This window comes from Pelmatolapia mariae, linkage group LG8 (assembly GCF_036321145.2).
Source record: "Pelmatolapia mariae isolate MD_Pm_ZW linkage group LG8, Pm_UMD_F_2, whole genome shotgun sequence".
Lineage (NCBI taxonomy): Eukaryota > Metazoa > Chordata > Actinopteri > Cichliformes > Cichlidae > Pelmatolapia > Pelmatolapia mariae.
This window is the reverse complement of record NC_086234.1, coordinates 22869844-22895630: the sequence shown is the minus strand read 5'-3', so window position 1 is coordinate 22895630 and position 25787 is coordinate 22869844. Positions and strand designations below refer to the sequence as shown.

The following is a 25787-nucleotide window of genomic DNA, read 5'->3' as shown; positions in this document are numbered from 1 at the left end:
CTCACTGAATACTTTCTCTTTTTAGACCATTTTCTATAAACCCTAGAGGTGACTGTGTGGGGAAATCCCAGCAGATCAGCAGTTTCTAAAATACTCAGACCTGCCCATCTGGCACCAACAAACATGCAACATTTAAGGTCACTTAAATCGCCTTTCTTCTCCATCCTGGTGCTCAGTTTGAACTTCAACGGGTCATCTTGATCATGAATTACTGCCATATGATTGGCTGATTAGATATTTGCGTTAATAGGCAGTTGAACAGGTGTACCTAATGAAGTGGCTGTTGAATGTATATTCTGAGTCAGTGTCTTGATAAACCTTAAATATATAGTCTCTATAGAAAAAAGTGCTTATGTTATTTCAGCTCTTCTGATAAATCCCTGACTGTGACTTGCAGGGCTATTTCTCCTGGTGTTTGGAGGCTGTTTTTAGTATAAATGACATCTAGTGCTCCGTGTGGAGATGTTTTCTATCAGTCTGCTGGCTTACTTGTGTTTCCTAGAGTCTCTAGAAATATAATGGGAGGCAGAGCTTTCAGGATCCTGTCCATGTAGGAAATATCTTCCAGTTTGTGTCAAAGACCACAAGACCTTGTCTACCTCTGAGGTAAGGTAGAAAAGTTTTCTTTATGACAATGATGATAGAGGAGTGGATCATGTGACCCAGTGTCGGCCCTTAGTTATGCAGCTGCACATAAAGCTTATCCTTTGCACTTATCTATCACTCCCAATATATTTTTATGCAATTGCTACATAAGGGGAGGGAGTAGTATACAAAGGTGGATCATCAGGTAGCTGGTGTTCTTTGATATTGTAAAATCTTAATTGTTACAGGAAGCGGTGATCTAAAAAGAAAAGTGAATTGAAGATGGAGGTCATCTATGTGTAATATATGTTTGTTGCCAAAGAGCATTTACTTTGTTGTCCTAGCTCATTTTATTTTAAGACAATTAGCATCGCAGGGCAAATAGCTTCCTTTCTAGCAGATGACCTGCAAAGACTGCTCCTCTGGTGCATTCATTCCAAGCAGATGGTGAAAGGAATAACTTCAATGCTTAATGTAATATTGAAATAGAAGAAGAGGTTAACTAGTTTTAACGAGTTAATCTCCAAAAACACAATTTCATAACATGCAACTCATTAACATTTTCATTATCCCTTCCTTGGCAACATATTTGAAATATACATGTCATTTTAATGCACATTAGAGGAAAATAATGTGAATTAGACACACAAAAAACAACAGTAAATATCTTTATTTTTGTCTTCATGGTTTTCCATCTAACGTGACACAGAAGCATTGTGAGCAGCATTATAATATACAAAGAACTAGAAACAAAAAAACATATTGAAACAAAAGTTGTAAAAAAAAATAGGCCTTTGTTTCTCCTGTGATCAATCTATACAGTATATATGATTATTTAGACATACATTTACTCCTGTAGATAGCACTTAAAAATTTCATGTACTTTATGTGCAACATTAGTCTACAACAAACATTTTTTTCCCACATAAGAACAACTCACACTGCAGCAAACAGCATGGCTGCAGACAAAGATGAGGAGTACAAGGGTGAATTATGACACTGAAAGTGCAAATCAGCATACTGTCTGCTTTGCTTTTAAACTGAGAGTTAATTTAATGCCACGCAAGCAACCTGTCAGTAGGAGCTGCAGTGCAACCTCAGTTTCATCATCGCTAAAAATAACCCCGTTTTTAAAGTGTCTATAAATAAGAGGCTGCTCCTGCACGCACACGTGGCTTCTCTCCTATTTAGAACTAATAATGTCTCAGGCAGAAGCACAAAATAAGAAAAAGAAGGGAAAAAAAAAAACATAAGCACTGTCTGAACATGGGACACATTTCTGCTTTCCAATGAAAATAGAAGACAGTCCTAAGAAGACATTAAAAAAGTGACAAACATTTTCTTGGTGCATTTAAAATATGCTTCAAGCTCTGACTGTATGTTTATGACCTACAACTGGCTCCAAACGCACTCCCTGTGGCCCCCTGGTGTTGAGACAGAGCTACAGCAAAGCAGTGAAAGTAGAACTAAAAAAATGTTGGCAGGTTCGTATGAGTCATTCAGATGACTCAAGAAATCCAGTTACAAATAAATTTAAAAAAAAAAAAACAGCTTAGACTGCGGTAAACTTACACCAAAAAATAAAAAAAAGACTGACTGGAAGAATAAAAGCGAATCCAACTCAAAGAAACTCAGTAATGTCAACAACAACAACGTTTACGACCCACATGTGGTCAAGCTGAAGAAAGATAAACTAATCACAATACTGATATCTGAGGAGATGAGAGTTGTAGGTTGGCTCCATCAGCAAAGAAGCAATAATGCTTCAGCTGGAGGCATGATGTCCATTAAGGTTGTGACAGCACTCAGAATGATGTACTGTCATTTAACAGCTGTGTAGGCACACGCTAAAATGTTTTATTAAATCCCTGCAAAAATAACTGCCACACAGGCAGCTACCCACACACTCCTTGCCTTAGTTGCCAGATCTTTTTTATCAAATTCAAACTTATCCTGTTTTCAAAAATCAAAGCACAACACCTAACTAAGAGTAGAATTGAAACTTCTGTTCGCCTCTGAACGTGAACTACAGTACACCCAGCTTCGACAAAGCTCCAGTAACGAGAAAAGGCATCTAAAGTTAGCTTTAGCCTATATTCCTCTTCTGTTTTCCCCTCAATCCATTTAACCTACATTGTGGCCTGGAGAGGTCTTACTATCAGAGTGAAACACAAGCTTTAATCCCGGCCATTCAAATAACGCCCCAATTACACAAGTGTAATCCCGACCGGCTCTCCTGCCGCGGCCGCAGATGCACTCTGTAATCTATGAGCTGCTCTGCCTCCCCCTCTGCAATATCAATAACAACATTGATCCATGTGTTGTGTTTACTGACTCCTGTTTTTGACATGCTTTCCCTTTAAATGCATCACCAACTGCTGCCCAGGGTCTCTCATCCCCACTACTAAGACCTCCACAACACTGAAAACTGCTTTAAAGCGCTTTGACCAACCAGTCAATGTCTTGACTAAATATTCTTTCAAGTTTATGAATCATGTCCAAAGAAGAAACCTTGGTAAACACTGCCGAAGATCAAAATGTGAATCTGAACAAATAAATAGCAACACCTATGAAGATTACAGCTCCGCTCCAAAACACAAGGAAGGGGAAACAGGACTGTGCATAAAAAAAGGAGAGGGAGAAAAAAAAAGAAATTCAGCTTTTTTTTCAGTTTTTGTTCCAAAGCTATGAGTCATTATCTGAAAGTATGACTCACAACTCAACCGTGTTCCCGCTTGTGACCCTTGGGAAAGGCGGGCCCCTGCATTTTTTGATCAGCCGCAAAACCGGGGAAACAAAAACAAACAAGCAACTACTGATTCGTACACTGAGGGGGATCGGCTGCAGAGAGCAGAGTACCATCAGCTGTTTTGACATCAGACTGATGTCAAGTTTTGCCCGCTTTTGACCTGTTCTGCTCTAGAATTCATCATCTGAGCTGAGCAGCAGCGTTTTCTCTGTGTCCCCGCGGCCGCTGACAGCACTGTGGGCACGGGAGACCGGCGGTGGCGCCCCCTGCTCCAGCGTGGACTGCTGGGTGTACTGCTGGTAGGCCGGGGAGAAGTTGTGGATGGCGTCCTGGACCATGTCGCCCGGGTTCATTGTCTCCTTCAGGCTGCTGGAGATGCTCTTCATGGGGGCACTGCGGCCTGCGGGAGAGCCGTAAAAAAGGAGGGTTAGAGGCCAAAAGCTGGGGTGAAAAATAGAGAGACTGGATGCAGGTGAAAAAGAAGAAAAGGAAGGACGGTGGGAGGATAAACATCAAAAGAAAGTGGATTTATAACATTTAAGCACAGGGAGAGAGAGAGAGAAGGGAAAGGAAGAGAGACAAAAGAGTCAAAAACAGAAAGAGGACTGATTTAAGACAAGGGAAAAGTCTGGGAGAAAAAGGAAAAGGGCATCAGTGATTTAAAGGATGTAAAAAGAAGGAATGGGTGGGGGAAGGGGGGGGGGGCAATTGTACGAGGGCAGCGGATGAGATTTAGAGAGGAGGCAAGAAAAGGGGGCTCACAGTGATTTAAAGGGAAGTAAAACAGGGAGAATTGCATAAAGGGAGAAAGGTGGGGGGGGGGGGGGGGGGGGGGGGGGTGTTGCTTTAGGAAATGTCAGCACAAGAACCAAAACTGAATTGAAATATGAGATTTTAAAAATAAAAGAGGGAGAGAACAGAAACTGCTGGCTTAATGCAGCTCATTAAATCAAAATAGAAATAGCAGCAGTGTGAAAACACACAAGGGCGGTGTTCAACCTACCAAACTGTCCATATGTAGGAACATGTCCTTTAGAGTGCAGCAGAGAAGAGAAGATAAAAAAAGAAGATAGATATGTAGAAACAGGCAAGTAGAAAATGACAAATGGGATATCGGGAGGTGAAAAATAAAGGCGAACACAAACAAATTAAGGAAGTAGTAAAAGAAAAAAGATGGGGGATAAATGAGGAAATATGCATTGAAACGAATGGAAATGAGATGGAGGACAGACACGAAGTGAAAGACTTTTTGAATTCTTTTTTAAGACGGTAAACATTTTACGACAGATGTGTTAAACCCCGCTGTTTCTTTCCTCCCTTCTTTCCTCGCCTTCCTTCTCACCTGTTAAATCGAGACTTTTGTCCTTGTACACGCTGTATGTGAAAGCATGCCGCAGAGCCAGTGCCGCGAAAAACATCTCGATGCATATGATGAAGTTCTGGTAACCGGCGGCGACCGTACCCTCACCGACAGACACTTCCACTGAGTTGATCTGAGGGATGGCACCGCATTTCTCCAGGATGGCCAGCAGCATGCCTGACCACAAATAAATAAGCACAGGAAGCTGTCACTCCACCTGTTTTCATGACAAACGTCGTGTGGTGTCTTGTGCCGCGCTGACCTACCCTGCCAGAAGGAGAGGAAGATGACCGACTTGACCATGAAAAACTTGAGCATGGGGCTGTAAGGGCTCAGCAGCTCCCTGGTGGCGAAGTAGAACAGGAAGAGGGCGTACAGCGACAAGCTGACGGAGATATTGTAGATGATGGTCACGTACAGGTAACCGCTGGCAACACTGCAGAGTGAAGGTCAGATAAAACTGCATTAATGGTGCTGGTTTGTGTTTGGGGTTAGTTCTGACTATCTTTTGTGATTGTTGAAAGCTCCCATTAGAGATTAAAGTCTGAAGCGTTCAATTAATCTAGAAATTAAAGTGGTAATCCTCATTTTGTGGAAGCTGTGAAACGCCTGAAAACGCCTGGATTCTCACAGATATACACCACCAAGTACACCACCAACCCACGAGCTCGTGGAGTTTTTAGCTGGCAACCTTCTTCCTGTCTGCAGCACTTACTTAAAGTCTCCATCCTTGTATTTGCCGTAGGCCTGCAGGATGACGGTGATGACAGCCATGAGCGGTTTGACCACACAGAATTGCAAAGTGGCCTGCTTGCAAAATCGCAAGAAGCCAATGGAGTAGGCCTTTCCCCTCAGACAGCAGGTACCATACATACAGCTGGACCTGATGGAACCAAACATCAGGGAAAAGGAAAACATGTTGAGCAATAGTTTGTATTTTTTAAAAAGAGTCCATGCCATGAAAACAAATACTGTTTAAAGCGGACTTATTATGGCTACACCATGGGTGGCTCAGTGGTTAGCACTGTTGCCTCACAGGAAGACGAGGTCCTGCTAAAGCCTTTCTGTGTGCAAACTGCATGTTCTCACCAGTTTCACTTCCTGGTTAAATTAAAGTTAATCCATTAATTTTTTTTAAGGTGTTTTTCAGCTGCATAATTTCATTCTTGGACTTGACTAGAGCAGCTTTGCTTCACTCACAGTTCAAAATAATCCATATTTATCTTCTAGTGGGCCTCGGTGGGGCCCGTCTGTTAACTGTCTGACTGAACAAGCTGTTTCAGGACAACTTTCTGCTGATTGGCTGCTCCTCATACACAGCAGTAAAAAACAACAACATCTGAAATACAGCATTTAGAGTCTGAAGCCTGAGCTTTTAGGGACTTAAAGGGATTATTTGTAAAAACAGACCTGATTATTTTAAACTTTGCCCATGTTTAATTCAAGTTCACACCAGCGGAACAAAAGGAAAGCATAAAGAGTTCACTTTAAAGGCCTTTTAGGCTGAACTTACTCTATCGGTTTTCCTCTGATCTCCGCCATGATGGCGCTTTCTCCTCCCAAGTATTCGTAGCACAGACTCAGGAAGTTGTAAATAACAAATGCTGAAGAGACACAGGGGGAGAAAAAGAGCTGATTTGATTATAATCGCTACATATGTGATAGTTTTGGTTTGTTATTTGATCGTTGCCTACAGTAAATTGTGTTTCTGGAAAAGCTCTTTTCAGACCACTGTAGGAAACTTGAAATAAATGATGGCTTCATTGACACATTCAAGTCTCCCAGAAGCCATGACAGCGTGACAGTGAACCAACATGCACAATACCAGGAATTCTAAGGACCGCAGCTAAATGGAAATGAGCCATCATTCAATCAATTTTACAATTGATTTTCTAAGTCTGTGTTGTCCTCTGTGACTGGAGCCTGTTCACTAAAACTGTTAATGTTACAACAAACATATTAAGACTTTCTAAACATGTTTGGTTACAGATTTGGCTCCATTTGTTTTACATGTATATAAACAACTAAACATTTCACAACACTGGGTTCAAATTGTCAGAAAATAGCCCATATTTTTATAGCAGACTGAAAAAAATACAGCAGTAACTCACTCGATTACTCACAGACCTCCCAGCAGTCACACAATAACAAACACATCACTTCCTGTCACATTTGTTTTATCATGTGAACGGAAATATACAGCACAATTAAAACTGAGGCGCAGCTCAAAAACAACAGCTGACCACACATGATGTAATTATATGAAATCATTTTTATACTGTCATAGGGACATAAGGCATAATAATATTTCACTAGTAACAAAAGGGAAACCAGCTGTTTATAAATCTGTACTAAAGCATGACCTTCACACACAATCACAAGCATGCTTATATTTAGTATTAGAAAGCAACAGCTACTTATGTCCAAATCAAATCTAGTGCTACTCTACTCAATGCAAAAACACATGGACATAATTCACGTAATCTGACAAGACTTGACCTTTAGTTAATTCTTTGGATATTAAAATTTAAGTTTTTCTTTCATTAGCTAATAAATGTTCAGCCACCTATTTTCTGTCCTCTGTACTGCTTGAGTGAGAAGGTGTTCCAGATCAGGAGGCTCATAAAAAACATAACAGTGCTAATCCCGTTAACCCCCGAGGACCTTCCAGTCCTGCGTGCATACACGCACTCTTGCAGGGGTGTGTTTGAATGCATGCAAGGTAAATCCGCTCTTGGATAACTTTTGTGAACTAAATGCACAAGATGAAAATGAATTAAACACAATCCAAATAAAGACGCGGGTAGTGACTGTGCATCAGTTCATTGTAAAGTGTGAAAATGTAACATATCCTGGGTGTGTGCCATGTTTGTGCATGGGAGGTTCACAAAAGCACTGTGCATGTGCAAGCATCGTGCCATAGCACAGAAGTCTCTGTACTGCTGACAGTGACTATAGTTCATCAGCTCTTTGCAGCTGTGTTATTTCTGCATATTTTCTTGCTCTGTTTTTAAACTCCACCCAAACTCTCTCTACAACTTTCCCACTGCCTTCTATCTGACGTCAGATGTCTGTCAGACAATACTCAGGTAATAAGATGCCACACATGCCAAACACAAAAAGCTCGTCCACAGAGCTGAGTGATGAGAACTGGTTCATCTGCTTCCAGCAGCTCTCCTTGTGTCTTGGCTGTTTACCATTATGTTCTTTCACTTTTCCCCAAGGACTCCCGCCTGCAAGCGCTAGTTGCCACGGTGATACAGTAGGCCTACATACAATGAGAACAGTGGGAGCAAGTTTACAGCAAGTTTGGTTGAGATAAACTCATTATCTGATGCAGCCAATCTGGTTGATGAGGGAGATTTGTGAGCGTGGTTGCCATGCAACAAGTCGGTCCTCGCCGAGGAAAAGGGCTCAGCGGCATTATAGGAAGATGACGGCTGATGAGAGGATGAAGAGAAATGAAAAAGGGAGTGAAGACTTGGACAAGAGCGCGGAGACGGAGGAGGTGAGCCATATGTATGACAAAGCAATATGACGAACATAACGCTTCCTGCCAAAAGCAGAACCAAACATAGCGATCCCCTTCAGCTCACATTCAAAAGCATGTGACGTCATCGGTTCGCCAACACAGGACACGACACGTGAGCCCAGCGTCACAATAAGAAGATCATTTTTAGCTTTATCGTGACAACTAAACTCAGAGACTGAGGAGTGGAGGCAGTCGACTTCCTTTCACCATCTTCTGCCAATTCCTGACTTTAATAGAGCGGGATACAACATGTCGGTTGGAATGTGTTTTGTTTGAGTCACCATTGGCCAAGAAGCCGCCAACCCACCATCTCCGTTAACCAAAAAAAAAAAAGATCCCAGATTTTTTATTAAATCCATTTTTAGTGATTAAACTCATCCTGTCTCTACTGAGATTGGAGTCATGTTTCCTCTCAGAGCCAGTTTTCTAAATCCAACCAGAGAATTATGCCCAAATCAAAATGGCTGAGACACAGCCAAAATATAATGCAGAAAAGGCAAGAATCTAATAAGTGTGAGAGGGCCCTTTACAAAATAAGTATTGACTTGGAGTGGTAGATAATCTGTTAAGGATGACAGAGCAGACTATTCATTTCCACTCTAATCTGACCACAATGTGTTTCAGCAACTCAACTGGAAAAGCTGCCTGCAAAGACGTGAAAAGGATTTAAATCAGAGAGTTCTGTTAATGGGATACAAATGGCCTAGTGGGTCATGACAGCTCAGAGTTTTAGCTTGACATTGATGAGATAAAATCAACAGCACGTCCTCACCTTCATAGCAGTCTCTGACGGTGTCAAAGTAAACATAGTACTGGTCATTGGTGAAGAACAGGAGGCTGAGCCAGGAGTCAAAGGCATAGATGGGAACAATGAAGAGGATCCGTACGATATGGCGCTGCTCCCTGGGCGAGCTGTAGAAACGCAGGTGCATGTAGATCTAGGAAAGAAGGAAGAGACTTTCTGAACACTGGCAGGTTTTTACAATGACTCACAAGTCTACTTTAATGGGCATGGATGATTTCATAGGAAGTGAGCACAGAGTCCTTACAACTCAGGATGGAGCAGAGGTTTTATGAGCATCATCTGCCGTTGTGTAGATCCTCCATTCAGATTTTTTTATTATAAGTCATTTATGCCTTTTTTCTATCTTGTGAGTTGGTCCATGTCACTGACCTCACTAATCAATACATCCCCTGAGCTCAACTCACAGAAATGTGATTTTATAAACCCCTTTCAACGTTTTAAAGTGTCATCTTGTGCATATCTGTGTGTGTGTATTCATGCTCTGTGTCACAAAACACCTGCCGCGGGATGTTGCCCGGCAACTTCTCTCGGCCTGAGCATGTTTGCTGGATCACATCACCTGCGCATTAAACAAACACACCTGTCTGTCTTTTTCGTGAGCACATCCATCACAACAGACCGTCTGCTCGGTCAAACACCAACACATGCACTTCCAGCAGAGCACAATATATTATAGTAAAAGTAGAACTGAACAGCACACATCTCTATTGATGCTACTGGGAAACAAGCAGGAGCCCATAGAGATAAGTGCTGAGCCAATGTGCAAGTGCCAAAAGCTGCAGTCCCCATAATGGCCACCTGTGATTGGATCCCAACTTTGCACCATTAAGGACCTGCTCACAACCTGGTACAATAACGGTCTTCATCTCTATAGACAATTAACATTCTTATAAAAAGTACTGAGATATTTTTTGTTATATAACTCACCTTTTTAAACTTTATTAAGGCTTCAACTATTGTGGTCAGTTTGGAAGCTGACACATGCAGCTGGTGTCTTATATCTTGCTAGCTCTCAAAGTCATAACTGTTTTTGTATAAATAATATTGAATACTTGATACTACCAACACGCATCCAAGATGTCTGTTCTCCTTTTTTTGTAAATGAAACTTTAACATTATTAGTCTGTTACTTAGCACTAATTATTAGCTAACTGAGTATCTGCAAAGCATCTCTACAGTGTCTGGGTGCAGCTTACTGATCTAAGCCTGCTATTGCTAGCTTAGGTGATAAATAAGCACTCCACCCTCACGTGAAATCAAAATATGGCCCCTGCAAGTTCCAGAAATCAAATATGACAGGTAAAATTTAAAACCTGAGGTGGTCATCTTTTATATAAAGTCTACACCAGGAAGCTGTTACCTGGTGACAGGTGAGGATTAGTGCAGTCCAGACGAAGAAGCCAGATACAGCCTGCGCCGCTGGAGTCATCAGAAAAATAGGCGGATCCAAGCTGAGAAGCGGGGCCTCAGGAAGCCATGAAATATTGGGGCCCATCGGAGCTGCCGTGGGTGGGGGGCCAGGTGCCGGAACAAGCGGAGAGTCCTCCCCCAGCCTCTCTGAGAGCGGCACGTCTCGCCTCCACAGTTTTAACATCTGGAAGTGACGTAGACACTGGTAAAACATTCACATCACAAACTGGAAAGAATAAAAGGCACATCAGAGATGTCGAAACTCTTCTCCAACAGTGATCACACTGTGATCTAATCCATGAAGTATGAAGAGTCACCAGTAATCATCAACCTGAAATGTCGATGTCGTGTTATCAGTGTAATGTGTAATCTGTGATAAGAGGAGATTTCAGAATAAATGCAGACAAACTCTAGGTCAAAATATCTTCACTCTGAGTAAAGAATGTGTGTGGACTGTTTGCTCATGGGCACCCACATTCAACTCAATGTAAAACAATGTCTAACAGCAACATTTTAACTCTGGTTTTTAAGCTAACAGACAGCAAAGCCGTTAGCTATCATCCATTCAGGCCTTTCACGGCTCAAAATGTAAGAAAATGCTTTTTGAACAGAAAGACTAGCAGCAAAACATGATGTTTAAAGACAATTGTTTTTAGTTTCTGCATTTCTCTGCAATGTAACTGCATACTCAGAATAAAATCCTGATGATGTGGACCCTGGACATAATAACAACACCGAATGGGCCTAAAATAATTTGTTAAAGTTTATAATGTCACACCTTAGGGTGCATTTTCTTCATGTATGATCAGTGAGCTGAACAAGAACCACTTTCAGCCAGAGGAAATTTAGACAGAGACAAAAGATTTTAAGTCAAGCGGCCCTATCAACAGCTCCCGATGATGGGGACAGCTGCTCGCTGACTCTGACGAACAATGGGAATGTTCTCGGGGTGTCCGTGTTCTTGCTCACTGACAGACAGTTGTCACGTCACTGTTGACAGAACCAGGGGCAATAAATAAAAACAGCAGGCGTGAGTCCTATAAGTGGAAACTGATTGTGAGCGAGAGATGGTAACCTTCAGTCTCACTAATCATGCTGTCTGTCAGAGCAGCACATGGAACAAACAGCACACAAGCTGACATAATGACACCCCCTCCTCCCACACACACACATCAGCAGTCCTCCCATTTACTTTCTTAAAATAAATTACATTAAAGTGTAACAACTGAATTTAGTGGGTTGATAAAATTAGGCTACTTATAGGCGTTTCTTTGGTGGCTAAGATCTGTGTGTATGTGTGTGACAGCAGGCCATTTGTATTGGTTTGCAAGGGATCAGCATATGTCAACAAGAAGAAGTGAAGGCATCAGCAGCCACACATATAATACCAGGCACAGTAAAAAGATGCTCTGCTGAAGCAGAGGGCCATCTTTGTGTTTCATTTCAAAGGGGGGAAATAAATAAAAGGTCAGTCTATGCAGTCTCACACGCACAAGGGAATAATATAGGGAGAGGCAGGCGGTCAGGAAAAAAAAGTAACAGATGGAAAGGGGCAATGGGGGGCAGACGGGGTGGGTTTATCATTAATGGTAGCCAGACTGGATCAGCAGGCGTACAAGCAACAACAACACAAACAGTTCAAAAACAAAAAGACGCTAAAAATCTGTGTGTGTATGCCTTTCAGTTACTCCAGTAATCATTTATTATGTTGCTGTGATTTATTCAAAGTGAATGAATGAATTATAAAGTGGAAATAAGAAAAAATATTCATTTCAACAAGCTTTTATTTAAAAAGACTCACCTTTGCTAAATGTTAGCTACAACAATCCACAGCTGAACTTGAACTGTAAGCGTGAAACAGACAGATTTTTATTATGCTAGCAATGAAGTAACAATTGAAGTTTTCTAGTTTGTTTTGAAATCTAGACTCACCCGCTTGTTTAAAATCGTCCTCAGCTCCGTCACACACACACACCAAAAAAATCTTCGGCTAGAAATAACCCACAAACGGCCTTAATTCCTTCTCAAAGCAGCACCGTTGCTCCCCGGACATCCATGTTGAGTCGTCGGTGGACCGCGCCGTTAACCCCTCAGCGTCTCACCCCAAAAACTCACCTCTAAAGTTTGTCTGTCATGTTACACAACTTCTACTCTATCTTTCTGTTGCGCCTATCCATTTATAACACCTAGCGTCCACCTAGTTTTGTCGGTGTTTCAGAAGTTAGTGCAGCAAACCCTGTCACTCTCCTCCGATCCCCTGTCTGCGCTCCAGCTCCAGTCCAATCCCTGTCGGATTAACTGCAGATCACACAGCCCCGCCTACTCCGCGAGGACAAGCCAACGCAGCCAATCACCTACCTTTAAATTACCCGGAAAGGGGCGCGGTCTGCCTACTTAACACTGAGCTTGCGCGGTTCTATTCTTGGTCCAGAGACCAGCAGCAGTGAGAGTGTGGGTGCTGCACAAACAAAGGTGCTCCCGCAAACTCAGTGAATGATTCATTATTCGTTTACAACTTCCTGTCCAAACTGTGTAGTCGATGTGTGGGAAACGGATACTGTATAACGCCTTTATTTTACTTTTTCAGACCTTTGTAGGCTTTTCATGGCAGAAAAAGCACACGTCTAACTAACGGCATTAGTAATGGCTAGTGAGTTACCATTTAAGTGCAACAGTTAGCAGTTATTAAAAAACACTTTCATCGCAGTACCATTAATATAATCTAAAAAAAAAAAAAAGTTTAATAAATAAACAAATACTTTCAAAATGGCACCCTACAGGTTATTATTTCCACATTTGACACCCCGTCATAGACCTTCATTATCAAGGCCTGGGAATTTGGGAATTTTAACAACATTCATTTGGTAACACAGAAGGTGTGGCTGATGTCCTCAAGTTTATTTTGACTGCCAACATTACTTTTCATCTACAGTAATTCCTGTCTTCTTTATTACGAAATGAGTACAAAAGCTAAGAATTAGACCTGGAAGTAGAGCAAAAAGAAGGGGCCAGTAAGTGTTGATGTGGGGCTAGCATGCTTACTTTTCACGCAAGCTTGACATTTAGACGGAGCTACACAAACATGGAAATACATGACAGACTGGGGAGACAAAGGATGAAACACAGAGAGAAGAGCATGGAAACAAGGGAGACATAACTGAGATGAGGAAGACTTCCACAGGAGACACTAAGGACAAGACACAAAAAAGGAAAAGCTAAAAACCCTCTGAATCATAAGAGATAACAATGCAATGCGAAAATTCACAAGGACAAGAAAACTAAACTAGGAAACATAAGCCATTCTTCAAGATCAAAACAGTAAACAAGCAAGATGCACAGGTCCAAAACAATCAAAGACCCAGAACTAGAGAGGCCCAGAACTCTGTATCATGCCTCTCTCCAAGTGATGGCTGGAATAGGCTAAAGCTTACAAGCCCAAATAGACACGTGCTCAAGAAAGAGGATGGGAAACAAAGAAGAATACTAACTGATATTTTTGCTGCAAACTGACAGAATCATTTTATAAGAGACAATATAAACAGTGTTGTTCAAACGTCTAAGACCATAGGGGACATCTGTCATGTTGAACAGAAACGAGTGATAATATTAGCTACAAAAAAATGTGATATTTATTGTCTGGTACACTTTCCTTTTGCTTTAATAATAACTTTATGTAGAAGCTGACAACCCGTGTTATCCCAACATGATTCGACAGTGTTCCAAAGAGCCTCTGGTGATGTCATGGGTGCTTAACTTTTACAGCCTTCACCTCCAAAAAATGACCAGGTGGCTATGGAGGAGAGTCCATGAAACTCAGCACTCTGTGGATTATTTTGGTCTTTTGGAAGCCCGGAAGCCCGGGAGGATGTTAGCTGGGCACGAGCGGTGCCGAAAGGTCTTATAAGAGACAGGGCTTAGATGGATAAGACGTACAACAAGATGTCCAAAACTGAGCCACTAGAAATGGCCTATAGCTCTGGCTCTATGAAAGATAAAGCAGAGAAGCAGAGCCCAAAAGAATAAATGGCCTGTTCACCAAAGACACATCCAGGGTGTAGTCCCAGCTGGAAGGACAGAACCCCCTCGAGTAGTAGTGTCCAACTCCAGGACTCAAGGGCCGGTGTCCTGCAGATTTTAGATGTGTCCTTGATCCAACACAGCTGATTTAAATGGCTAAATGACCTCCTCAACATGTCTTGAAGTTCTCCAGAGGCCTGTTATGAACTAATCATTTGATTCAGGTGTGTTAACCCAGGGTGAGATCTAAAAAATGCAGGACACCGGCCCTTGAGGCCTGGAGTTGGACACCCCTGCCCTAGAGTAATATTGAAAGGGCATCTCGAAGAAAGACGCATCAAATAAATAAATAATTGGCCCTGAGAGCAGACCACAACAAAAAAGAGCCAGTCAACATCACAAAAGCAGACATTCAAAGACGAGTCACAGAGCTGGACAGCACCCAGACTTGACATGATCCACGCTTACTAGCTAATGATGCTAACGGCACTCCATGAGGACCTGGCGAAGCAAATAACAACAGGTCCCCACCCAGATGGCAGGACAACTTTAAACTTACCAGCCTCTCCAAAACTGGGATTTTCCTCTCAGGCATTGTAGCAACCAACCTCAGTAGCTACAAATCATCACATTCAAAGCTGTTCTTTGGATGTTGTTGGTTGTCTTTTGTTCTGGTTCCACACTGTTTGGCAGACCTGTTGCCACTGATTTTCATTCCAATGTTTGTGTAATTTGGAATAACTCAATCTTTTTCTCCCTGTTTCTCTTGCTTAAGAGCAACTTCTCGACACCCACCCTTCCACTGAGACCATTTCTGATGAGGCTTCAGTGAACAGCAGATGGATCAACTGAAGGGCCAGATGGATCTCTCAGGTTCTGTGTCAGGTCTTTGCTATATTCTTTCCTATTTCTTAAAAAGATGGCATTTAAATATTGTACACCACACACAGGTTTTCTGGAATCACTTTATTCGTGCAGAAATACTATTTTATGCCTATCAAACTGTGTTATCTTTGGCATGTTTTGAGTATTCTTCAAGTTCAAATTCCAGTTTCAAATTGGTTCAAGTCTTGTGCCTAATTTATACTTAAATGATTCACATATCAGCATTAGGTAGCTTAAAAACAGATAACACTTCTCTGGTCAGATAAAGAAACTAAATTGAAAAAGAGGGAAAAAGCAGCCAATGTCCAAAGAAAAACTTTGAAAGACCTCCAGAAAGGCCGGAGAATTGTTGCTTAAGACCGCTGGAAGTAAAATTTAAAGAAATCTTTAGACTTTTGTACAGCATTTGTATTCTGAGATCAGTTATGAATATGAATATTTAAGAATGTTTTCATCAAGAGAAAGATATCATTAGAAGTTTGTATAAGGTGTGTATATTTTTTATTGAATCAGAAAATATACACAAATATCATATTAATAAAGTTGAAGCATGGTAAAGAAATGTACAGGACATCAGTCATCATCCTCTAATCAGAGACCTCCATCCATCCTGACAGGCCTGGGTCAAAATACAGATGAGCACATTTTATATTATAACAAGAACCTTTCTGTCATTGCCTGCCTCAGTGCAAACCAAAACAAACGCGTGGCAGACTCTAAAGGTTTCCGGTAAAATTTCACTTTCTGTCCCAGGTGTGTCAGGAGGTAATCTTCTCTCCAGCTCCGTCTTTAAACAATCTGTCACATCCTGGCAAAAGTATGTACACATTTTACATGTCATATAAAATGGGACAAAAGCAAAAGTAAAGAAAAATACAAATGTAACACCAGACTTGCTCACCACCAAGATCTTACAACTTTCTCGAGTCTCTTCATGCCTGGAGTTGCAAGCTGGACTAAGGCTTCATCATATCATACAATCCACGTTATATCCCGATCTCTGCTCGCGGCAGTCTTTTTGCGCTTTACACATTCAGTAATGTTTTCAGTCTTCCTTAGGTAAGACTGTAACAAATGTGCTGAAAAATAGGAACTCTTAACAGGTTTTACAGCCTCCCTCTTCCCCTCAACTAGCTTTCCTTTCCTCTGGCTCTCTAAAGCAAAGCTGAAGGCAAAACGAACGATTAGGACAATAACACAGACAGACACGTTTACTGACGAAAAGCAGCCTCGCTCCCATCCACTAATTCACATTTATCCCCTTCCTCTGTTCCTCTCGGTGGTCCACGTTAAAGCAATCGCCTGGCTCGCCTCTCGTAGGCCTGGATACACTTTTGTTTTGCATTTGTCTCCATGTCTCCATGTTTCCTTTTTTTTTTTTTTTTTAAAGATATCTATTAATAATAAAGAATACCACAAGCAGCAGATGTAGCTCGCAAACATTAGCAGATTGATAGTTGTTGATTTTATCACAGGTGTAAACCAGAAAATAATTGACTTAGTCCATTTTGTGCACTTTGATGGTTTATTTTATGCGAGTTGAGTTGAGCCTCTGAATTGACCGAGTCGACCCCGTCCAGCAACACTCTCTGAAAAGCAGTATCAAATGGTTCCAGCCTAGAGTTCGTCTGTCCCACTGGTTTTCCATCATCTCAGCAACCTTTAACACTGGGCATGCTCACACCGCATACTGACAGACACACGGACGATCGATCCCCCTTTAAGGGCCTGTAATGCTTTCTCCTCCTGCAGTCACTCATGTTTTCATTCATCCATTTGAAAAGTAAGGGGTATTTGATACCCTGCAGCTGCTGAACCGCAAGAGAAAAAAAGAAGAACAAAACAGGAAAATGTTAGTCTTTAAAAGATGAAGATTTTCAGCTGATTTACTCTGTGCTGCTTCTGTTTTGTAGCCTTAGTCAAATTGTAGTCCACCCGTTTATATGCCTGCTAAGTGCTGTTGTACTGCGCTACTGCTACAATTAATACTACTTAAATTCTGTTTAGAGTAAATATATTAAGTCTGCTTTTGCAGCATTTTCATTTTAAAAGAAATTTAATGACAAATGTCTTATGTTACCCTTTCCTGCATTTATAAAGTCAATTGGGATGGCATAGAGCAGTGCCATAAAACAAGTCATCAAATTTATTTGTGTCATTTGTGTGCATTTTTCCCCCTGAGCAGTTTTACTACTTCCCTCGCACCCTGCTGCACCCATACACTGTATATAAAAGATGGATCCGGTTTACAGGACTGAAAACTGAAGTTAGTTAAAAAAAAAACAGCTGCAATCTTTTTAATTGACCAGAAGGTGGCCGACTCCATCCATTCACCCATTTATGCTCGCCGTTCACCCCGTAGCATGGTGCTGTGTGACGAATCTGTGACGAAACTGATGTCACATCCTCTGTGCTGATTCTGGTTGGTCATGCATCTCTCGATTTTTAACCTGGAGTGCACAGCTGTGTCTGTTTTTACTGCTATTTTAATGCCAAATCAGTACAGAAGCTCAGAGATTGACAGATTCCACAGGGGTAGAAAACAACAGACTGTGCGATGTCTTTGACTCCAGGTTTGACTTCTTCTCTTCCTATATCCGCACTGATGTTTTGTTGATAATGTCTTAGTGGTGACACCTATTGCTCGGGAGAATACTGCAGCACCTGCCTGTATCTTAATGGCATGCATAAATGGAATTGACTGGAATGGAAGCGTGTTATGATATTACTGTGAGCACACAGAGTAACCAGTGGGGTCGGTATACTGGGGCCTTTATTCAATTCAGAGTTAGGGGGTGGGCACAAATGGCCCATCTGACTGATGAGTCACTTGATTCATAACTTCAATAAATACTGATAAAATTATGGTCTCGGTAATTGGTTTAAATTCTTACCGAATACAGCATGATGCTCATTTTGTAAATTATGACCCCCTCTAGAAAAAAAATAGACAGAAAACCAGGGTATGTTTTACAGTGTGGCTGCACTCTTTTGACAAGTTGGTACCGTGTGAGCGTGTAGGGTGACTCGTGACAATCTATTTTCAAACTACACTATCCCTATGATGGGGATGGGAGCTTGTGGTTACACCCTTCTTTTTATATACAGTTTATGGTTTTGTCCCTTGGCCTTGCCTAACACACACCAGCAGAGGAGGTGCACGCATAAAACATACATCGTGAAACAGAGGAGAGGAGAGCGGCAAAACAACGGCCGCAATTTATTGGACAAAGACAATTTTCATAGCTCTGTGGATCACCACAGTGAATTTTAATCAGTACTGGTTTCCAGCTTAATTCAGCTTTACAGTTAAACAGTGTAGTAGTAAAAAGTACATAAATTGTGTCCTTATCCAACACATCCAACACATGGATTAAATCACAAAGCTAGTTGTTGTGTTGTGGCTGGATCTTTTTTTCTTCTGCTGTTCATCTTAAAGTTGTCTAATGTCTGCTGTACTCTAGTGCTGAATCACTGGTTCTGAATGTAGTACACAACATGCAACAATTAAAGCTCAAGAGCAAGGATTTTTTTTTTTTTTAAATAAAAGAAACGCTGTCTGTGTGAGTATGTGTCAGACATGTCCTCACCTGCCACTGACCTGCAGGCCAGGGAGAAGGAACTCACTTTGCCAGATGTTCAAATGGCACACTGACCTGAGTAAGGAGGGAAAACGAGATGATTAAAACAAGGCAAAAGCTAAAAAATAAAGAAAAGAGCCTTACTACGCCTAAACTATGCAAGCCGTCTTCGAGTTTAATTTAAGCAGACGGCCTTCATAGAGTTTGGATCATTTTATTCACTGCAGCAAACAAAGGACAGACACTGAAAAAAACCTGAAGTGCCTACTTATTACCTGTCAAGATCATAGGATAGTCTGGACAGTTAAGTTCCTTGTTTTATATACAAGTACATTATAAAATATTCAGTCAGTGAACAATTTAAAGTCATATTTTATCCATTTGAATTTCATGTTCGGTTCATGTAAGAATCTTTAAAGAGCTCAGTGTGGTCATTCAGGTTGTCTGCTGTCACTGCTACAGGATGAAGGCACTTAAAAGGAGGCACTGAAGGAAGGCCTTGGTGACTTAGTCTGCCTTCATGTCATATTTGACTTTAAGCTCCGCAGTAACAAAAACTCTTCATATGCATGTTTTTGTTGCTAATTATAAGTAGATTAATGATGATTATTTTCCCACTTCCAGTATTTCAGATATGGCATCACTAATTAGAGCAGAGTGCCAAGTATAATGAGAAAATTCAGTAATCTAAGTTAGTGCAAACTCTTCTCATCCACTTTCTCCACCAAAAAGAAGAAATAAAGAAAAAATTTTTTTCAAAAGAGCAAAGATTTGTGGTCAAGTTTCATAAAGTTCCTTGTAGTTCCTGTGTGCTAAACATGCTTGCATAACATGTACGGTTCTCTGTCTTAGTTTACTGTATTAAGTTTTATTTATATAGCGCCAAATCACAACAACAGCCAGCTCAAAGCACTTTAGATGACGAGGTATAAACCGTACAATAATACAGAGAAAACCCCAACAATCAGACCACCCCTTATGAGCAAGCACTTGGTGACAGTGGGAATGAAAAACTCCCTTTTAACAGGAAGAAACCTCCAGCAGAACCAGGCTCAGGGAGGGGCAGCCATCTGCTGCATGTGAGGTGATGTCTGAATATCCATCACCAGTCCTGAGTGTATAGAATGACACAGTGCTAATCTTCCTACCTGTGATGTGGTGATGCGTGATTGGTCGAGGCGTGCAGTGAGATCGGAGGAGGAGACATTAGCCGGGGCCCCGCGATGAAGCCTCATGGCCACCTTCCTCTCTCGCTCAGCTCGCTCTGCTCTCCCAGCCTGAGGAGAGCGATTACCTGTGTGAGCACACAGAAACACACACTTAAAATGAAAGCCTGAACTCTGCTGCTGCCCTCCAACACCCAGAAGAAAGCAACACCCTAACCTGACTGCTGGACCCCACGCGTAGCTGGGTTAGGAGGAGCAGCGTCTGCCTCGTTCCTCACTCTGTTGGCTGCAGAAGGGTTTGGACCCGGCGGCAAAGCTCGACCTCCCGCTCCTCTTTGGCCTCCTCCTGGTCTTTCCTCTCCATCTTTCCCCTCTCTCCTCTCCCTTTCGCCATCGTCTGTTGTCCTGCTGGCCCCCTGAGACACAAAGGAATAGCATAGATGAGAAAGTCTGCTAGAAAAGGGATAAATCTTCCAAGTCCAAGTGCGACACGCACAAACTTCAGCATGTTCCAGTCAAAGACATAGTCGTAGGAGAAGCCTTGTCGGTGGAAAAGGTTCCTGAAGAGCTGCCTTAGATAAGAGTAGTCTGGCTTGTCATCAAACCGTAGGGAGCGACACAGGTTCAGATACGTGGAGAACTCAGCTGGGAAACATAGGAGACAGAAGATTCAGAGCAAAGTCAGATGAACAGTCTGACAGAAAAACTGCAAAAACCTCTTTACTGCACTCAAGAACACCACTCTAACAGCTACTCACATGGGTAACCTTTGCACAGCACCTCAATAGGGGTGGACATTTTCTTCTCACTGATACGTTCATACTTCTGCCGCTTGGTGGCAGCCTTGAGTCCTTGCCATGGCAGAGAGCCCAGGTTGAAGTACATGAGAACATAGCCCAGAGACTCCAGGTCATCACGTCTCGACTGCTCTGTGGAGAAAAAGACGGAGCAAAGGGACGAAAAGAGAGAAGAGAATGAAACAGCAGGAAATGTAGGGAAAGAAAGGAAAAAGCTAAAGCTCTGAGAATCATGTCACAATTAATAAAAAGGAATCAGAAAAATCACATTGGGGTCTGCAGAACACACACAACAAGACAGATACGCAGGCCATCTCCACTGCCTTACCGATGCCCAGATGGGTGTTAATGGAGGCGTAGCGGGCGGTGCCGGTTAGGTTTTTATTCTCACGGTAAGGGATGTGCTGGTGTGTCCGGGCGTCACGGTATTTCTTGGCCAGGCCAAAGTCGATGATGTACACCAGGTTTCCCTTCTTCCCGAGCCCCATCAGGAAGTTATCGGGCTTCACGTCTCTGTGGATAAAGTTCTTGGAGTGGATGTACTCGATTCTGCTGATCTGAAGACAGACAAAGGGGGTCACTAGTTATCTTGTATGCTGAGGCACAGTTAACAAAAATTTCCTTTCATGAAGGTAAACAGCAGTTTTTCAGGTTTAGCTCACAGACTGTATGTAAAAGATGGACGTATGCATGTTAATGAGAAAAGGGAACCATGCAGATTATGCAAAACTATTGTATCAGTTTGGATTTATCTTGTCTTTATTGCCTTTTAGGAGTCATCTACAGTATCTTAAATGTAAGTGTCCTTGAATGCAACAAAAAGAGAGGCGCTGTACCTTTACTGCACAAAAACATAAAGCAGTCACTGTTTAAAGTACAAGACAAAGGCCTCGTGTGCACAAGCATCGAGCAGTTATTCCTTCTCACACAGTTAGTTACATCGACTGCCAGGGCCACGACTCTGCCAGCTCTCTATGTTACAGAGAGCTCAGTGTTACAGAGAGTTTGATCTGGAACTGAAAGTCTGTTTTAAAGTCTCATTGGCTGATGAAATAATAGTCGAGTCATTGGTTTTGATCAATAACCCTGCCAGCGTTTCTGCAGATATACAGAGGTCATTTTACAGGGGTAGAGATAGTTATTACTAGAGGAGAGGAGAAAGACTCTTATGTCCTAGATTGGAACTAAGGGGAACTAACGCTGAGCCTCAAGCCAGAAAACAAGCTTCATCTGTTTAGATGGGAATTCTTCTCGGGTTTTAAATGATTTGTTTAGTCTGAGCTTTAAAACGGCAACAAATCCTGATAACATTTTCTGTAACTTTCTAATGTGCCATGTGCAAGCAAAGGAGACATTTGTGGGAGAAAAGTGATATATTTCTCAGACTTGAGTCTCAGTCTTGAGGAAGTGATTTTAAAATGGTATGAAATTCTGACAAAGTACACAGAAGCTCTCATTTGAGCTCTTAACGTGATTAGTTACTACAGATGATAAGGTGCAAGGTGGAAAAAAAGAAGCCCTGATGAGCTGTTAGGTTTTTTGTGGCCAGTCGGTCTCACCATCTGGTCTGCCAGCAGCAGGACTGTCTTCAGGCTAAACTTGCGGGAGCAGAAGTTGAACAGGTCCTCCAGACTGGGACCCAGCAGCTCCATCACCATGACGTTGTAGTCGCCTTCCGCTCCACACCACTTGATAGACGGGATTCCCACTGTGGTGTGGGAAGGAGCAGAATTGTTAGGAAACTGAATCATTTGGAGTAACAGAAGATTTAGGTTAAAATTCATCACCTAAATTCAGCTTTTTTTCAGATGACACAAAAGATTCTCACTCATATATCAACCTCTGCACATAAATAAAGCTTCATGTTATTTATCTTATGTCCGTCACTGTGTTATCACCAGCTTAGTGCAGCAGGATGATCATTACTCCCAATGACCCTAAAGACACTCAAATGCTCATTAATTGCATTCCAGAAAAAGATAGCTTGAGTTTCAGTGCCTTTGTGTGCCCTGAAATGTCTTTTAAATTCACCATAATCTCTTTGCAATCATTGTTGATAGCTCTCAGCAGCCCTAAATACTCCTTAGTGACCCTAAAACTATTTACTACATCTCAGCAGACCGGTAGTAAAGCTTTCAAAGAGACCCTGAAATATTTCTCTGTACCTCCACCCTGCATCATTTTGTAGAATTTGCTCTCGATGTGGAGCTGTGGATGTTTGGTCTTCACACATTCCAGTTTGATGGCTACTTCCTCTCCTGTAGCAATGTTTGACCCTGATGGGAGAAACAGAGGTTAGATCAGGAGAACTTAAGTCTACAAACCCCCAAAATTGATGGCAATTGGTACTACTTGCTTAGATACTTACCGAGATAAATATCTCCAAAGGATCCACTCCCTATCTTCCTCCCAAGGCGGTACTTGTTCCCCACCCTCAACTCCATGGCTCCTGAGCTCTTCAACTTGCTGGAACGGTTCGACAGAATCACACAGACACACACACGCACAAAGCTGTCATCAGTCACCGGTGATCAATAGAGTGAAAGGATACTGGTGAAAAGACTTCAGACTTTAAAGTGCGAGCGATGAGGCCTTAGGCTGCTGTATCAGTGAAGGGAAACAGAACTGTAAGCCTGAGCAAAGTAAAAAAAAAAAAAAAGAGCCAGTACAATGACGTAGTGCAGCCCGAGTTGAATCTCTGGAGCCAGGAGGGAAACTGTGGCACACATGTGGCCAAACCGTCAAAGAGACACGACCTAATGAAACACCCCTGCTCCTGACGTGTGCCGAGGATGGTTAACAATAAATTCCAGGCAACAATGTAGGCCAATAAAGTATTTATAAACTGCATGGAGCAAAAAAAGGTGAGAGTGAAGAAGAACAGAGCGTGTAGTTGTGTAACATGATTTATTAAGAACTGCGGGGGGAAATCTCACACACACACTCTTCCCAAAGCACTTTAAAGGAGTCTTGATCCTGTGTACAGGTGATTTGCATAAACTTGCAATTTCTCACCGGGGTCCCCTCACAAAATTTGAATGAGTCGTGAGTCATGTTTTCCTCATCCTGGCCCTAACTGTCTGCACAGCCCTGAAATAAGGACATAAAAGTGTGAGAAGATGGAGGGGGCTTTTCGACAAAGGTTACGCTTTTACAAGCCAGCCTGACATCGCATTAATCGCTGACTAAGTCCCCCCCCCCCCCCCCCCCCCCCTTTCAGTCTTCACTGCATTGTAGACGAACCTCCACATACACACCGTGCACTGCTGCACACCGCCAAACCCTTTCCAGCAGGTTTCTCAAGCTCGTTTTCTCTCTCAGCCTTCCAGGAGCTGCTGCTGCTGCTGCTGTGCTGCCAGCGTTACAAAACTGGGACCCACTATTGCAGCAAGAGACTGCAAAAACAGGCGAGACGTGGTATTTTCACCCAGCGTGCAGTTGCCCCAGATATCACAGAGCAAATGAGGAAGGCCGTGCATGCACAAAAAACCAAAAACCCCACAAACCCAAACAAACAAATAAATAAACAACAACATACCGTTCATGTCTGGATGACCATCAGATATGGTAATAATTCCCCATAACCGCACCCTCCACACAGGACCTCTGATCAAGCGCACCCCCCCGCCCACCCCAACACGACTATCTGGACTATGTTTGGCTAACCCAAGCCCTCCCCCCCTCCACGTCTCTCTCGCTCTCTCTCACACACACAGACATCTTCACCAGCCAACATACACCCACCCCCCGAACACCATCACCACCATCCCTGCACCTTCTCACCGGCTTCGTGGTCGTCCGTCGTCTCACTCAGGACCCTGGACAGCGACGTACCGACGCGGCTTCGGACGGCTCATAACCTCGGAGATGCGTGACCCGAACCCGAAGTGTCGACCAAAAAAATTACCAGCTAATCCGAGACGACCCGGAGGTGGAGATGCGACTAGAGGAAGCTCCGTAGAGTCACGTTTATTTAATGGAAAAAAACCTGAAACTAGACACCGAGGTCCTCCTCTTCCTTTCTCCTTTGGCTGCTCCTCTCCGTCTCCCCCTCACACCCAGCCCTCCCTCACTCTACACCATTGACAATATCAATGATGTCATGCACAGGCTTGCAGAGATGCCCGGATTGTCTTAAAGCAGCAGGGCTGCTGAGAGCTGCTGCTTGCAGGCATGAATGAAGCGCCCTGACGCCACCAGCTGCACTCTGACCCCCCCTCGCTCTCGGCCGCCACTCAGCAGACTCTAAAATTAAAGCACAATAGAGAAGTATAAGATGATCACCGCCCTGCGTCTGCTAGAGTAAGCTATGTGCCTGTGTATGGAAGACCGAAGCTGCCAGGATTAAAAAATAAATAAATAAATAAAACATTAAAATATTAATACTTAACAATAAAATATCATTTCCGTTGCTTCTATTATTCAGTTTTCTATTAATTATCCTATTTATTTATTTATTTGTGTTCCCATTAAATGTTTTTGCATATTAAGTGCACTCTCATTCGCTCTGTGATCTCCCAATTTTACCCGCCCAAATAAAAAGTAAATAATTAATGATTAAAAGTCAGATGTGTACTTTATTAGGTACACCTGTCAGTTAGCACAAATAACTAATTATGACAGCAGGTCAATGCATTTAGTCATGAAGACATGCTGAATTTCAAACTGAGGATTAGGATGGAGGTTAAAGTGACTTTGGTGCTAGATGGTCAGAGCGTTTCAGAAACTGCTGATCTCTAGGGTTTACAGAGCATGGTCTGAAAAAAAAGAAAATATCCAGTGAGCAGCAGTTCTCTAGATGACAATGTTGTGTTGATGTCAGGGTAGAATGGCTAGACTTTGAGCTCATAGGTAGGCAGAAAGATCTCAAATAACCATATGCTATGCATGCATCTCTGAA

General features: G+C 42.4%; 2 protein-coding genes across 9 annotated transcripts; both read right to left on the bottom strand.

The window, feature by feature from the left end:
• Positions 1–1239: 1239 nt before the first annotated feature.
• Positions 1240–12722, bottom strand: tmem184ba (transmembrane protein 184ba). 3 transcript variants are annotated; one of them, XM_063481608.1, is made up of 10 exons: positions 12374–12722; positions 12243–12285; positions 10392–10625; positions 8999–9164; positions 6208–6298; positions 5410–5577; positions 4961–5130; positions 4677–4871; positions 4338–4364; positions 1240–3734 (listed from the first exon to the last, which is right to left on the bottom strand). In XM_063481608.1, exons 3-10 carry the CDS (start codon positions 10623–10625, stop codon positions 3505–3507), a joined length of 1281 nt encoding a protein of 426 aa, XP_063337678.1. In that variant the 5' UTR covers positions 12243–12285; positions 12374–12722; the 3' UTR covers positions 1240–3504. The 3 variants fall into 3 exon arrangements, with proteins under 3 accessions (XP_063337678.1, XP_063337680.1, XP_063337679.1); XM_063481610.1 differs by lacking the exon at positions 4338–4364; XM_063481609.1 differs by lacking the exon at positions 12243–12285.
• Positions 12723–15846: 3124 nt separating this feature from the next.
• LOC134632797 (casein kinase I-like) lies at positions 15847–25140 on the bottom strand. Of its 6 annotated transcripts, none has more exons than XM_063481603.1 (11): positions 24671–25140; positions 23256–23353; positions 23053–23163; positions 22447–22595; positions 21216–21444; positions 20849–21019; positions 20587–20735; positions 20308–20506; positions 20073–20218; positions 18934–18999; positions 15847–17151 (listed from the first exon to the last, which is right to left on the bottom strand). In XM_063481603.1, the coding sequence occupies exons 2-10, from the start codon at positions 23329–23331 to the stop codon at positions 18967–18969; spliced, it is 1263 nt and encodes a 420-aa protein (XP_063337673.1). In that variant the 5' UTR covers positions 23332–23353; positions 24671–25140; the 3' UTR covers positions 15847–17151; positions 18934–18966. The 6 variants fall into 6 exon arrangements, with proteins under 6 accessions (XP_063337673.1, XP_063337675.1, XP_063337676.1 ...); XM_063481605.1 differs by having other exon boundaries at positions 15847–17154; positions 18945–18999; XM_063481606.1 differs by having other exon boundaries at positions 18945–18999.
• Between the last annotated feature and the right edge of the window lie 647 nt (positions 25141–25787).

Bases quoted from the DNA above. Each gene is read 5' to 3' on its own strand.
- tmem184ba (XM_063481608.1), bottom strand. From the start codon at position 10,625: ATGTTAAAACTGTGGAGGCGAGACGTGCCGCTCTCAGAGAGGCTGGGG. The intron at 9,165-10,391 runs GTAACAGCTTCC...CTTCTTTCCTAG, and splicing joins TAATCCTCACCTGTCACCAG to ATCTACATGCACCTGCGTTT. The intron at 5,131-5,409 runs GTAAGTGCTGCA...TTCACTCTGCAG, and splicing joins TACAAGGATGGAGACTTTAA to TGTTGCCAGCGGTTACCTGT.
- LOC134632797 (XM_063481603.1), bottom strand. From the start codon at position 23,331: ATGGAGTTGAGGGTGGGGAACAAGTACCGCCTTGGGAGGAAGATAGGG. The intron at 22,596-23,052 runs GTACAGAGAAAT...CCCACACCACAG, and splicing joins CAAAATGATGCAGGGTGGAG to TGGGAATCCCGTCTATCAAG. The intron at 21,020-21,215 runs GTAAGGCAGTGG...TTTTCTCCACAG, and splicing joins TAACACCCATCTGGGCATCG to AGCAGTCGAGACGTGATGAC.